This window comes from Pygocentrus nattereri, chromosome 15 (genome assembly GCF_015220715.1).
Source record: "Pygocentrus nattereri isolate fPygNat1 chromosome 15, fPygNat1.pri, whole genome shotgun sequence".
Classification (NCBI taxonomy): domain Eukaryota; kingdom Metazoa; phylum Chordata; class Actinopteri; order Characiformes; family Serrasalmidae; genus Pygocentrus; species Pygocentrus nattereri.
The window spans coordinates 18,129,705-18,144,714 of record NC_051225.1 but is presented as its reverse complement, the minus strand read 5'-3'; the positions used below and the strand labels follow the sequence as shown (position 1 = coordinate 18,144,714).

The 15,010-nt window shown below is 41.0% G+C and overlaps 1 protein-coding gene across 5 annotated transcripts in view; it reads left to right on the top strand.

The window, feature by feature from the left end:
* Positions 1-5,430: 5,430 nt before the first annotated feature.
* The window catches only part of katnb1 (katanin p80 (WD repeat containing) subunit B 1), a 36,881-nt gene continuing 27,301 nt past the window's right edge, over positions 5,431-15,010 (top strand). For 3 of the 5 annotated variants that reach the window (XM_037545325.1, XM_037545326.1, XM_037545327.1), the window contains exons 1-7: positions 5,455-6,313; positions 6,485-6,615; positions 6,711-6,828; positions 7,087-7,187; positions 7,311-7,352; positions 11,821-11,904; positions 12,019-12,134. In XM_037545325.1, coding sequence (XP_037401222.1) covers positions 6,274-6,313; positions 6,485-6,615; positions 6,711-6,828; positions 7,087-7,187; positions 7,311-7,352; positions 11,821-11,904; positions 12,019-12,134 — 632 coding nt within the window. In that variant the 5' untranslated portion in view covers positions 5,455-6,273. The other 2 variants (XM_037545324.1, XM_037545323.1) reach the window with 2 other exon arrangements.

Sequence of the window (15,010 nt, the reverse complement as noted above, 5' to 3'; positions counted from 1 at the left end):
CTGTGCAAACTTCATAGACCACGTTACCAGAGATAGATATGCAGCAGCTCTGCATGTGCCACCAGGTCTACACCGGACATTAAACTCATGGATGAAAGCAGCCTGGGACATCAATCTAGTTCATGACAGGGAACTATTTTTGTTGTGACAAGCACAGTAACAAGCACCAGAACACATGGGGTCAGAGTGTAACAATACCTATCAAAATAGACAATTTAGAGCATATATTAACAAGTATTAACACCACAACTTGCTCTCACATTGTCCTCTTATTTGCCCAACAAAAATAAACAAAATCAGTGTAGGAGTGTATACATTCACTCTCCCAACATAAGTCTCTAAATTTGACCAACTTTAACTGTGTTGTTTGTTGCAGTCCTACTCTGAACAGCTGAATCTACCCGTTTTCCTTGATTTTGCCTGATCTGTAGTTCATTGTCTGGCTAAATGTATTGGCAGAGCTGACAGAGCAAAATCAGCGAAAGGTGATAAGGAAAATCTACTCTAATTTAGAAAAGCACTTGCATTTAACAGTGAGCGAGACTGTCTGTATGAGAGTCGCTCCATTGTTGACCTCTCTGACCGTGTAGACTCCAGAGTCAGCAGACACCACGTCTTTCTGCAACACAGAGATTCCACACACTGACACTCTGTCTTCATACCCCGCATTACAGAGCACGGAGCGTCCATCCACAATGCACATCTGGACAGGGGTTACAGATCCTCCATCAGTCCTGGAGAACGTTAGAGTCACTGGATGGAATGTGAAGAGGTCCAAGATGAGGGGATCTCCAGCTGGTACTTCAACAAAAGAGCTGTGAGCTGCAGGAGGGACAAAAGGAGATCAGAGGTGGGCAATATGGCAATACTTCAACAAATACCAAACTACTGCATGCTTCATCACAATGCATGTTAAAATATAATGATCAATAGCTTGTCTTAAATTTTAGGATATTTTTGCAATATGGCCTGTTGCTAGCAAAGTTCTTTGCAATTACACTCATACCAGCTCCACACTACCATACCACGGTCTACCACCCAATTAATACCTGGACAACAGTTAGCAAAACCCTATTATTAATCACACCCTAATACAAATAATAATTGGCTGTATTTTATGGGCTCAGACTTCAACTCTTACAACTGGACTTTTTCAGTGAATCACTACGAATCCATAGTTTTGCATCTGCTGAAATTCTGTGCTGTTTATGCTTGTAGCACTGCCATTCTTGCCATAATTTCATCTTCACCTCGCTGTACTGACGGCTGCAAACCACACCATGTCCCAGATACACCTCAGAGATTCAAGGGTATGAAACAATGACTTAAAAATTAGCACACTTTCTTTGAACTAAAAATACTAATGCATGACACTTCTGCTCCGTCACCTACACAACTATTTCAGCCATAATCTTGAAGCACAGTGGCCATGTGAAAAATAATAGGCAGACGGTGAAGAATATAGGAAGCATATACATGTTGCTCCATGTAAGCAAGCTATTAGTCATCTGGGGCTGAATTCACAAAAGCGTCTTAAGAAAGAGGATCTTAACACCTTCCTTGAGGTTTTTACAACCCCAATTCCAATGAAGTTGAGATGTTGTGTAAAACATAAAAACAGAATACGATGATTTGCAAATCCTTTTCAATCTATATTCAATTGAATACACTACAAAGACAAGATATTTAATGTTCAAATGGATAATTTTTTATTCTTTATTGTTTTTTGCAAATATTCACTCATTTTGAATTTGATGCCTGCAACACATTCCAAAGAAGTTGGGACAGGGGCATGTTTACCACTGTGTTACGTCACCTATCCTTTTAACAACACTCCATAAGCGTTTGGGAACTAAGAACACTAATTGTTGAAGCTTTGGAGGTGGAATTCTTTCCCATCCTTGCTTGATGTACAACTTCAATTGCTCAACAGTCCAGGGTCTCCATTGTCATATTTTGCGCTTCTTAATGCACCACACATTTTCAATGGGAGACAGGTCTGGACTGCAGGCAGGCCAGTCTAGTACCCGCACTCTTTTACTACAAAGCCACGCTGTTGTAACACGTGCAGAATGTGGCTTTTACTATTTGAACTGTGGACTCGTCAGACCACAGGATACTTTTCCACTTTGCGTCAGTCCATCTCAGTTGAGCTCGGGCCCAGAGAAGCCAGTGGCATTTCTGGGTGTTGTTGATATTTGGCTTTCGCTTTGCATGGAAGAGGTTTAATTTGCACTTGTAGATGGAGTGACGAACTGTGTTCACTGACAATGGTTTTCTGAAGTGTTCCTGTGGTAATATCCGTTACAGAATGATGTCCGTTTTTAATGCAGTGCCGCCTGAGGGATCAAAGGTCATGGGCATTCAATGTTGGTTTTCTGCCTTGCCGCTTGCAGAGATTTCTCCAGATTCTCTGAATCTTTTGATGATATTATGGACTGTAGATGATGAAATCCCTAAATTCTTTGCAATTGCACGTTGAGAAATGTTGCTCTTAAACTGTTGGAATATTTGCTAACGCAGTTGTTCACAAAGTGGTGAACCTTGCCCCATCCTTGCTTGTGAACGACTGAGCCTTTCAGGGATGCTCCCTTTATACCCAATCATGACACTCACCTGTTTCCAATTAATCTGTTCACCTGTGGAATGTTCCAAAAAGGTGTTTTTTTTTTAGCATTCCTCTACATTCCCAGTCTTTTGTTACCCCTGTCCCAACTTCTTTGGAACATGTTGCAGGCATCAAATTCAAAATGAGTGAATATTTGCAAAAAAACAATAAAGTTTATCCGTTTGAACATTAAACATCATGTCTTTGTAGTGCATTCAATTGAACATAGGTTGAAAAGGATTTGCAAATCATTGTATTGTGTTTTTATTAATGTTTTCATTGGAATTGTAGTTGTATTAACTTCTTTCTTAAGAAATAAGTTACAAAAAATGGCTAGTTCTTTAAATAACTTCTAAAGAATTCTCTTACTATTTTTATTACAAACTTGTTAAGAATAATGGTATGAACAATTGGTATTCTTGAAAATATTTCGTTCTTAAATGTTTTCTTAATCTTACAACAGATTCGTACACATCCTAAGCTGTGCGAGTTGATGGGGTGAGTATCTAAATTTATGAACTCAGTTGCTGAATATGCTCATCCTCGTCTCCTGCTTTCCACCATCACCCACAATTAGCAGGCTTTTTCTTTCTTGGCTGTTTCATCCACCATCACCTCTAGTTCTTGTTTGCCAAAATGTTTTAAATGCTTGGTTTGATGTACGTCATCCATTTTGCTCCTCTGAGTGGATTAAATAATGGAAATAACAGTGGTAAAAAAGCAACCTAGCATACAAAAAAAATTTTAAAGAACGAATTAAGGATATGTTAAGAGATCATTGGAGAACCTCTTACATTTTCTTTTGAGAATTGTATTTAAGAACATTCCTAAGAATTTCTTTGTGTTTGTATTAAGAATCTTTGCAAGTTTTTTTCTTCAAAAAAAAAAGCTGTGGTGAATCTGGGCCCTGGCTTACATAATAGCATTGTATAGAAAACAACCTGAAACCTTTCATTCAAAACACTCTTAATATTTACTTAAGGAGAATTTCACCAATTCATCAAATTTTATGTACATCTGAGTGGTGGAAACATGAACAGTGATTCAGAGTGGTTTGGTGTGAAATTCTTCAGATTTCTTTACAGTGGGAGTGATGGGAAACAGAGGTCACCATGACTACAACACAAATACAGACATTTTATTTACTATACAGAACAACCAGTGAACCTACATGAGTCTTGTAAGTTTATACAGAATGATGATGAAGTTTTCTTTGGGAACTATTTTGCCTCACAGCCCCTTCTGTATCCCTCCACCATGAATGGATTTTAAGGCCGAAACCTTCTCAGTGTCTCGTAAAACAGTGTCTCAGTCATCAGGCAGTGAATTCATAACCATTTCATGTAGTAACTTTCTGTGAAGGAGCTTTTAGAGGTGGACGTCTGGCTCCTATCACCACCAGGGATAGGATAGGGAGCCTATCCCTGCAGTCTTCAGGCGGAAGGCAGGATACACCCTGGATGGGTCGCCAGTCCATTGCAGGGCAGACAGACAGACACAGACAGTCACTCACACCTAGGGGCAACTTAGCATGTCCAATTGGCCTGACTGCATGTCTTTGGACTGTGGGAGGAAACCGGAGAACCCGGAGGAAACCCACGCAGACACGGGGAGAACATGCAAACTCCACACAGACAGGACCCCAGTCGCCCAGCCGGGGAATCGACCCCAGGCCCTCCTCACTGTGAGGCGACAGCGCTACCCACCATGCCACCGTGCCGCCCCATACACCATACAATAAACAAAAAATAAACAAAACGTTCTTGGTGCTCTAATATGTTTAGAAGGCAGTGCTGAGTAATGTCAAACATGGACTAAGACCAGGGGTGCCCAAACTTTTGCATATGACTGCATAATATTCTAGTACTTGTAATAAAGTATGTGCAGATACAGTTTCTACCTTAATAGCAAGAAAATATCTTCACTGCACAGCAAAATGTGTTTTTGCGATTGGTTCAGACATAATTTTAAAAATACCCGTTGCTTGCCTTGCGCTGCTTGGGGGGGGGGTCAAAGCCTTCTTCAGGCCCCCGACACAGTCCCCAGCAAACCGCCCCCCCCCCTTTCCCCTCCCACCCCCTCCCACCCCCTGCTTCACTTAGCTAGCTACGACATTTTGGTGCAGTTTGAGGTCGAGGTCGTGTATTACCATATAGGGTTCACGGGAATACGTCGCCAGAGAAGAAGAGAACTTGTAGAGAGATTTACCACTCAAATGCTAGAGTGAGTCTAAAATGAATGAGCATTTGAGCAAAATCATAGTTTATAAATGCGTAAACATTTTTAATGTAAAATAATACAATAATTTCCTAAACAATGAACACAATAAAACATTTTAACACCGCTGTTATATTTTTAAGAGCTTTTAAACTCGAGTTATAGGAGTTTAAAACGGCGTCTTATGTAGCTCCATGACGTCAGTGAGCGTGAACAGCCAATGAGCTGCTCCACTCGCCAATCAATCATCACGCTCTGGCAGTAAAGCCCGCCCCCTGCTGCCGAAAACCCGTTTGCTGTAGAAAAAAGGAAGTACATTGATAGGATTTCTTTGCATTTTTAGTAAATACATCCTTTTACTTTCTAAAACGAAATAAACGTTCTAGGTAATTGATTAGAAACTATTTCAATTTTTCGTTTATAGCCGTTGGGCTCCATTAATTCCTTTTCATTGAGGTCTCCCTTGCGAGCGCCCTCTACTGTTTAGCATGCCTGTTTTTGCTATAACGGGGGTCGGGGGCGGGTGGGTGCTTAGAAGTGGCCAGGCTCCTCATAAACCGGCTCTGCTACAAGTTCTCTGACGTCGCTTCTATCTGACCCGGACGCAAATTTAAGTTGCCAAGGTGCTCTATTGTTAGCAATCAATCAGAAACCCCGGTCTCTTTACAAGACGCATAGAGTATGCGCTGATACAAACTAAGAACAGGCATACATGGTGGATTACTACTTAAACTTAACAGAACTCATAGTAATAGTAATGTACTTTTATACTAATGTACTCGTGCAGGATTTTCGTGAGAGAAAGCGCCATGTTCACGGCACCGGACGACTGCAGCATGCAAGTGTATTAGCATTGGTGTAGAATCCTATAGTTTGGGAGGCGATGAGATACAAAGGCTAACTTTAGTCTGCTTCCTATAACGCCTGACAGGTTAATATTGCGGGCTAACGCTAACTAATAAACTGAGAAGCTATTCAACTAACCCAAGCACTGAGTAAAAAACTGAATAGACGCAATTGTGACTGTCTAAGCCTGCTGGTTCAATAATGCTAGCGAATGTGCCTATGTAAAGCAATTAAGATAACTAGCTAACGTTAGTTCGCCGTGGTCCTTTCAAACTTCTTCACTTTGGGTTTGGTGACGTTAGATTACTAGCTAAGTCAAAGGGGCAAATGCTAGGTAAAAGAGTCACTTAATCGCATTAAAACATGTTTTAAAACGCTTATTGTCAGCATTGAATGATATATTGTGCTTGTGTGTTTTGTATTAGATGGCCATCAGGTAAAAGAAGAATAAGTTAGACTGATTACGTTCTTCACTAACAATTCAACCCACACGTTTTACGGCAAATATGTGTAGACGAGCTATTTGATTCTGTCCAATGATGAACCAAGCATTCCGTTTTGTACTAGTAGCATCCTGAAGAGTACTTAACGTCGTCTTCATTATGGCGCTGTCAAGTGTCACCAAAACTTCGTGGAAGCTCCGTGAGTATCTTTCATACTTTAATTGAACTTTTATCCACAATTGAACAGTATTATAATCGGAAATGGTAAAGGTCAGATGCTGTTGTATTACATTTTGGTTGTCAGAGATGTTTTGTTTTCACGCCACGGTCTTCCTTATTAGTAATTACTTTTTTATGTTTTGTGCTGTAGAGGATATGGTGGCTCACTCAAGTAAGGTGTCTTCGCTGGTGCTGGGTAAATCCTCAAGCCGTTTGCTGGCTACTGGGGGAGAAGACTGCAGAGTAAACATCTGGGCTGTCAACAAACCTAACTGCATCATGGTAGTGGCCCCTCCGCTAGTGTTTGTTTGTTGTTGTTTAAGAATGACAATTTGTTGGCTGATGAGTGTTTGTTTTTCTTCTGTTATCTTATATAGAGTTTGACAGGTCACACTAGCCCTGTGGTGTGTGTTCAGTTTAGTAGCTCTGAAGAGCAAGTGGTGGCTGGTTCTGAATCAGGTTCTCTGCGAGTTTGGGACCTTGAAGCTGCCAAAAGTGAGTTTAGTGTGTAAATTGCTGTTTTCATTTTCTGTGCACTCAACAAGCACAGTACAAAAACTGAAAAACAAATATGTATGTGTGTGTGTGTGTGTGTGTGTGTGTGTCTTATTTTTATATATATATATATATATATATATATATATATATATATAGCCTATATACCAGAAAATGAACAAGAGATGTGTTGAGCATGTGAATCATGGGGGACAAAATATATTCATGTTAACAAATATGGCATTGTTTTGTGTTTAGTACTCCGTACATTAATGGGACACAAGGCTAATATTTGCAGTCTAGACTTTCATCCTTTTGGGGAATACCTTGCTTCTGGCTCTGTGGATACTAACATTAAGGTGATGCACATTGACTTATTTTTTTCAACATTTTAACACTATATCCTACTCTAGGTATCTGGAAAAGTGTGCATGTTGTATTAAGTTGCATAAAAACGTTTTTTTTTTATTTTTTTTATGTAGCTGTGGGATGTAAGAAGGAAAGGATGTGTGTTCAGGTATAAGGTAAGTCACTAAACTGTTCTAGTTGAGTGAAGATCGCAGTGCTCTGCATTAGCAAAATTTACCTGTGTAATTCATAAATATATGTATTAAAGTAAAGCACGTGTGTATATGTGTTTGTGTAATATATATATATATATATATATATATATATATACACATACATACATACATACATACATACATACATACACACTGCTCAAAAAAATAAAGGGAACATTTAAACAGCACAATATAACTCCAAAGTAAATCAAGCTGTCAAATCAATTTCACATGCTGTTGTGCAAATGGAATAGACAACAGGTGGAAATTATTGGCAATTAGCAGGTGGGGACCACAGACCACTTCTCAGTACCTATGCTTTCTGGCTGATGTTTTGGTCACTTTTGAATGTTGGTGCTTTCACACCGCTTTCGTTGTAGCATGAAACGGACTCTACAACCCACACAAGTGGCTCAGGTAGTGCATTTCATCCAGGATGGCACATCAATGCAAGCTGTGGCAAGAAGGTTTGCTGTGTCTGTCAGTGTAGTGTCCAGAGACTGGAGGCGCTACCAGGAGAAAGGCCAGTACACCAGGAGACGTGGAGGAGGCCGTAGGAGGGCAACAACCCAGCAGCAGGACCGCTACCTCCGCCTTTGTGCAAGGAGGAACAGGAGGAGCACTGCCAGAGCCCTGCAAAATGACCTCCAGCAAGCCACAAATGTGCATGTGTCTGCATAAACGGTTAGAAACCGATTCCATGAGGGTGGTATGAGGGCCCGACGTCCCCAGATGGGGTTTGTGCTCACAGCCCGACACCGTGCAGGACACTTGGCATTTGCCAGGAACACCAGGTTTGGCAAATTCGCCACTGGCACCCTGTGCTCTTCACAGATGAAAGCAGGTTCACACTGAGCACATGTGACAAACGTGACAGAGTCTGGAGACGCTGTGGAGAGTGATCTGCTGCCTGCAACATTCTTCAGCATGACCGGTTTGGCAGTGGGTCAGTAATGGTGTGGGGTGGCATTTCTTTGGAGGGCCGCACACACCCCTCCATGTGCTCGCCAGAGGTAGCCTGACTGCCATTAGGTACCGAGATGAGATCCTCAGACCCCTTGTGAGACCATATGCTGGTGCGGTTGGCCCTGGGTTCCTCCTAATGCAGGACAATGCTAGACCTCATGTGGCTGGAGTGTATCAGCAGTTCCTGCAAGATGAAGGCATTGAAGCTATGGACTGGCCCGCCCATTCCCCAGACCTGAATCCGATTGAGCACATCTGGGACATCATGTCTCGCTCCATCCACCAACAGACTGCACCACAGACTGTCCAGGAGTTGGCGGATGCTTTTGTCCAGGTCTGGGAGGAGATCCACCACCTCATCAGGAGCATGCCCAGGCGTTGTAGGGAGGTCATACAGGCACGTGGAGGCCACACACAATACTGAGCCTCATTCTGACTTGTTTTAAGGACATTACATCAAAGTTGGATCAGCCTGTAGTGTGATTTTTGTGTGATTTTGTTGTCAGCACATTCAACTTTGTACAGAACAAAGTATTCAATGAGAATATTTCATTCATTCAGATCTAGGATGTGTTATTTGGGTGTTCCCTTTATATATATTTATGCACATAATTTGTAACTTATTTTTAAGAAAGAAGTTAATTCAAACCCAAATTGGCAATGAAGTTTGGGACATTGTGTAAAACATAAATAAAAACAGAATACGATGATTTGCAATCCTTTTCAACCTATATTCAATTGAATACATTACAAAGACAAGATATTAATGTTCAAAACGGATAAACTTTATTGTTTTTTGACAAATATTCGCTCATTTTTGAATTTGATGCCTGCAACACGTTCCGAAGAAGTTGGGACAAGAGCAAGAAAAGACTGGGAAAGTTGAGGAATGCTCAAAATACACCTGTTTGGAACATTCCACAGGTGAACAGGTTAATTTGGAAACAGGTGTGTCATGATTGGGTATAAAGGGAGCATCCTTGTAAGGCTCCAGTCGTTCACAAGCAAGGATGGGGTGAGGCTCACCACTTTGTGAACAACTTCATCAGTAAATAGTCCAACAGTTTAAGAACAATGTTTCTCAACATGCATTATAACCTTCTTCAGTCCATAATATCATCAAAAGATTCAGAGAATCAGGAGAAATCTTTGCAAGTAAGCGGCAAGGCAGAAAACCAACATTGAATGCCTGTGACCTTCGATCCCTCAGGCAGCACTGCATTAAAAACCGACATCATTCTGTAACGGATATTACCACATGGGCTCAGGGACACTTCAGAAAACCATTGTCAGTGAACACAGTTCATTGCTCCATCTACAAGTGCAAGTTAAAACTCTGCCATGAAAAGCAAAAGCCGTATATCAAAACACCCAGAAACGCCGCCGGCTTCTCTGGGCCCGAGCTCATCTGAGATGGACTGACGCAAAGTGGAAAAGTGTCCTGTGGTCTGACGAGTCCACATTTCAAATCCTGTGTGTATACATTTTTTAAAATAATTATTATTATAATAATAAATAGTATAAATAATATAAAACACACACAAGTCTGGATTTGGAGGTTGCCAGGAGAACAGTACTTGTCTGATGGCATTGTGGCAAGTTTGATGGAGGGGGATTATGGTGTGGGGTTGTTTTTCAGGAGTTGGGCTCAGCCCCTTAGTTCCAGTGAAAGGAACTCTTAATGCTTCAGCAGACCAAGTGATTTTGGACAATTTTATGCTCCCAATTTTGTGGGAACAGTTTGGGGACAGCCCCTTCCTGTTCCAACATTACTGCACACCAGTGCACAAACAAGGTCCATAAAGACATGGCCTTCTTGTCCAACATCAGTGTCTGACCTCACAAATGCATTTCTGTAAGAACGGTCAAAAATTCCCATCAACACTCCTAAACCTTGTGGAAAGCCTTACTAGAAGAATCGAAGCTGTTATAGCTGCAAAGGATGGGCCAACATCATATTAAAATGTATGGATTAAGAATGGGATGCCACTCAAGTTCATATGTGTGTGTGTGTGTATATATGCTCATTGTCTTTATTGGCTCCACTTACTATATAGATCCACTATATAGTTCCACAATAACAGACTGTAGTCCATCTGTTTCTCTGCCTACTTTCTTAGCGACTCCCCACACTCACTCACTGCACAGCCAGCAGTTCGTTCCCCAGCTTCTTACACTAAATTCCCAAATTTTCTTCACCGCTGAGCAGCTTTTTTGTTTTTTTGAGGCAGTTTTTATGGCTCAGTCTGATTTGGTCAGACTCTGAAGATGAGACTACTACATGTCTGGCAAGTGGTATTGGGTGGTATTTCTGGCTAATTCCAGGTTGTTAAGGTTTTCTTCTGTTACAGTTGCTGACTGAAAAGCTGCTCAGCGGTGATGACAGTTTGGGAATTAAGTCTCTTCTTCCGAGTCTGAAGTCTGTATTTTGTTAATATAAGTAAATTTACAGTTCTATACCTGCAGCACACACAAAAAAAACATCTTAGGTTTTGTAAGTGGAATTTTTGCTCATTCTTGCTTGGTACAAGACTTCAGCTGCTCAAGAGTTTGTGATGGTTATTTTCTGATTCTTCTCCAAATGATGCAGCATACATTTTCAATAGGAGATGAAATCATGCTGCTGGGCTTTAACACAGTAGCATGACAGAAGGTCACACACATTCAGCAGTGGTTTATGGCATTGCTCTACATGATCTGAGATTTCTCTAAATTCCTTCAATCTTTTAATAATATTACATCTGGTAGATGATGAAAGTCCTAGATTTTTTACAATCTTGAGTTGAGATGTTCTTTTTGAACCATTAATTTAATTTTGGCACAAAGTGGTGAGCCACGACCCATCTTTGCTTGTAGAGACTGAGCCTTTTGTGGATGCTCCCTTTATACCCAGTCATGATACCCTGTTTGTTATTATTCATGTTCATTTTAAAGTTCTCATGCTAGCTTACAAACTGTACAACACCAGCCTACTTAGCCGAGCTCCTGCACCCTTGCTGCCCTGTCCAAACACTTGGTTGTCTAGTTGTTACAAAATTTAGATTGGCATGGTAGGAGGAAAATATTGCAGTGTCATGGGCACTAAACTAAGTGCCTCATTACCATAATTTCTCTGACTGTTCCTCACTTTCCTTCTTTAAAATTAATCTTAAAACCTACCTTATTTCTAATCATTTTTACTCTTCTCTTCGCTGTTTTTTTATATATTTTATTCCCCCTGCACCTCTGTAAAACGATCTTGTGTCTGAGATAAGGCACTATATAAGTTGAACTTATTATTGGAAGCATTATCATTACCAGTTAGCTTACCTATTGTGCAGTGTTTCAAAATGCTGTAACATAACTCTGAATATTCTGTGAACTTTTCACTCATTTTGCCCTGTGAAATTTTTTTTGTGTTGCAGGCATCAAATTCAAAATTTGTTTCTTTCTCAAAATTTAACGTTTGTGTTTATTTTTCTAGGGTCATACTCAAGCAGTACGTTGTCTAGCCTTTAGTCCAGATGGAAAGTGGCTTGCTTCAGCAAGTGATGACGCCACAATCAAGGCAAGAAATGTTTGATGTATTTTCTGTGTAAATATGTGGCTGTTGTTGATTGCATGATTTCTCTTTTGTTCAGAGTTTACTCTATATTTACACACCATCTCCCCCACCCTCTAGCTGTGGGATCTAACAGCTGGAAAGATGATCACAGAATTTACAGAACATACATCAGCAGTCACCGTGGTCCAGTTTCACCCTAATGAGTACCTTCTGGCCTCAGGGAGTGCTGACAGGTATGAAGTGTCAATGAGTACATGACAGCATATGCCAAATTGATTTATCATGGTGATTAGTTATAAATAGTTAGAAAATAGTTTGTTTCATCTATTTGAATTCACTCACTGACCATTGAGCCTGGAAGGGGTCATTCCAATGACTGAATGTGTTTGGTTGACGCCCTTCTGTTTTTGAGAAGTTTAATTTAATTATTGGCAATTAGCAAGACACACTCAATAAAGGAGTGGTTCTGCAGGTGGGGACTACAGACCTTTTGAATGTTGGTGGTGCTTTCACACTCATGGTAGCATGAGACAGACTCTACTACCCTATCCAGGATGGCACATCAATGTGAGCTGTGGCAAGAAGGTTTGCTCTGTCTGTCAGCATAGTCTCCAGAGGCTGGAGGCGCTACCAGGAGACAGGCCAGTACACCAGGAGGCATGGAGGAGGCCGTAGGAGGGCAACAACCCAGCAACAGGACCGCTACCTCCGCATTTGTGCAAGGAGGAACAGGAGGAGCACTGCCAGAGCCCTGTAAAATGACCTCCGGCAGGCCACAAATGTGCATGTGTCTGCACAAATGGTTAGAAACCGACTCCATGAGGATGGTATGAGGGCCCGACGTCCACAGATGGGAGTTGTGCTCACAGCCCAACACCGTGCAGGACACTTGGCGTTGGCCAGAGAACACCAGGATTGGACTGGCACCCTGTGCTCTTCACAGATGAAAGCAGATTGATGAAGGCATTGAAGCTATGGACTGGCCTGCCCGTTCCCCAGACCTGAATCTGATTGAGCACATCGGGGACATCATGTCTCGCTCCATCCACCAACGGCACGTTGCACCACAGACTGTCCAGGAGTTGGTGGATGCTTTAGTCCAGGTCCGGGAGGAGATCCCTCAGGAGACCATCTGCCACCTCATCAGGAGCATGCCCAGGTGTTGTAGGGAGGTCATACAGGCACATGGAGGCCACACACAATACTGAGCCTCATTCTGACTTGTTTTAAGGACATTACATTAAAGTTGGATCAGCCTGTAGTGTGATTTTTGTGTGATTTTGTTGTCAGCACATTCAACTTTGTACAGAACAAAGTATTCAATGAATATTTCATTCATTCAGATCTAGGATGTGTAATTTGAGTGTTCCCTTTATTTTTTGAGCAGTGTATATATGAGTAGTGAGTCTTCTAAGACTGTCTGTTTGGCGTTCTGAAATGATTTTTGTGCCTCATGATTGTCATTTTCTGGTTTCTGAATTTTGTAGCAGTGGTGCAGTTTAATCTTGCTCTGAGCTGTGAAAACCTGGCAAGTCTCTGCTCTGTGCCATGAGGGCTTAGCAGCAGACTGAAATTGGCAGCAGTGCTGTACAGCGAGTGCTGTTTTTTTTTTTTTGCTGAAGCGTGTGGAACCCCAGAGAGTAAGGTCCATTCTGATATTAGTGATTCACTAATTCGACACTTCCTCTCCCAACATCATTTATCGGGATATTGCCCATTACAGAGTACCAATCTGTTATTTCCCCTTCTTCAGCTAAAACCTGTATAGTTAATAGAAGGTTCTGTCAAAATTGAAGAATTTGTTCCAAAACATATATCAAAAGGATTTTTGAGAATTAACAATTTGTTAAACACACTGAACTCAGATTTCTTGTTCAGTCATATTTGTCTAATTTATTTTAGAGCTCTCTTAGGATCTAACAGATAACTGCAGACATCTTAACCTTCAGACATTCACCTTGTCTGAAAATCACCAAAAAATAAAAAAATTTAGCATACACTAAATTGATAAATGTGCTGTACATTAAATAAAATGAATGTAATTGTTAAAAATTGCAAATGTTGACAGAATACTCCGTTCTTCTGACTAAACAACTTTGTCATTAGGTATGTTTGACTAAATAGTACTGGTAATCCAACATTGTTGTTCTGACCAGGACTTATCCTTTTGTTTATCCCTCGTTTCTCGCATAGAGTACCATTAGATTTTCAGATTTTTTATGTTCTCTCTTAGGGCTGGTCCACATGCTCTTGTTCACAGCCACGCTGACCTGTACTCCTCTGTGTTGTTTTTTTTCATCCCTCATTCCTCCCATAGAGTCCCATTCATTTTCTTTTAAAGCCCCAATCTGTCTTTTAACCCAACAGCCACCGAAGTTTTCTTTTGCCAAACAGACACCAAAATCCATGTACTTCCTTCAGTCCTCTCACAGACTCCCCCAAAGCCATGATCTTTCTTTTTTCTGACAGCAACTAACTACATATACTCAAGGTAGATCCTCAAGCTCTAATCCACAGCCACATTTACCCGTATTCCTCTCTGTGTCATTTATTTCATTTCTCGTTACTCCCATAGGGTCCCTTTTATTTTTGCCCACAACAAAGCCCTAATCTATCTTTTTCTTGACTGCTCTAATCCTCAGCCATATTGACCTGCTCTCCTCAATGTAACGTTTATTCATCCCTTATTCTTAACGTAGACTCTCATTCATTTTTAACACATAGGTAACATTTTGCAAATCTCTACACACAAGTAAACACACACCACATGCACCATGCCAACTGCCTAGCAGTAATTTAGCTTTTGGCATAGCAACTGCCTAGCAACAATTTAGAAACCACCTTGGATATCATTTTACTGCTGCATAACCATTCCAACTATTCTGTGTTTTCTTTCAGGAATTGCATGTTTCTATATTTTTTTTTTATGGATTTTTGCCACGTAACTAGTCATGCAATTTTCAAGATATCAGCTCTGTTCCAACTCCAGATTGTCTGGTCTGATTGTCGGGTGAAAAATTGCATGACAATCTACTATACTTCTGCTTGACCAAGAGACATCGTTTTGCACGCACTATCTCAGGATAGGCCCCCAAGCACAAATTCAATG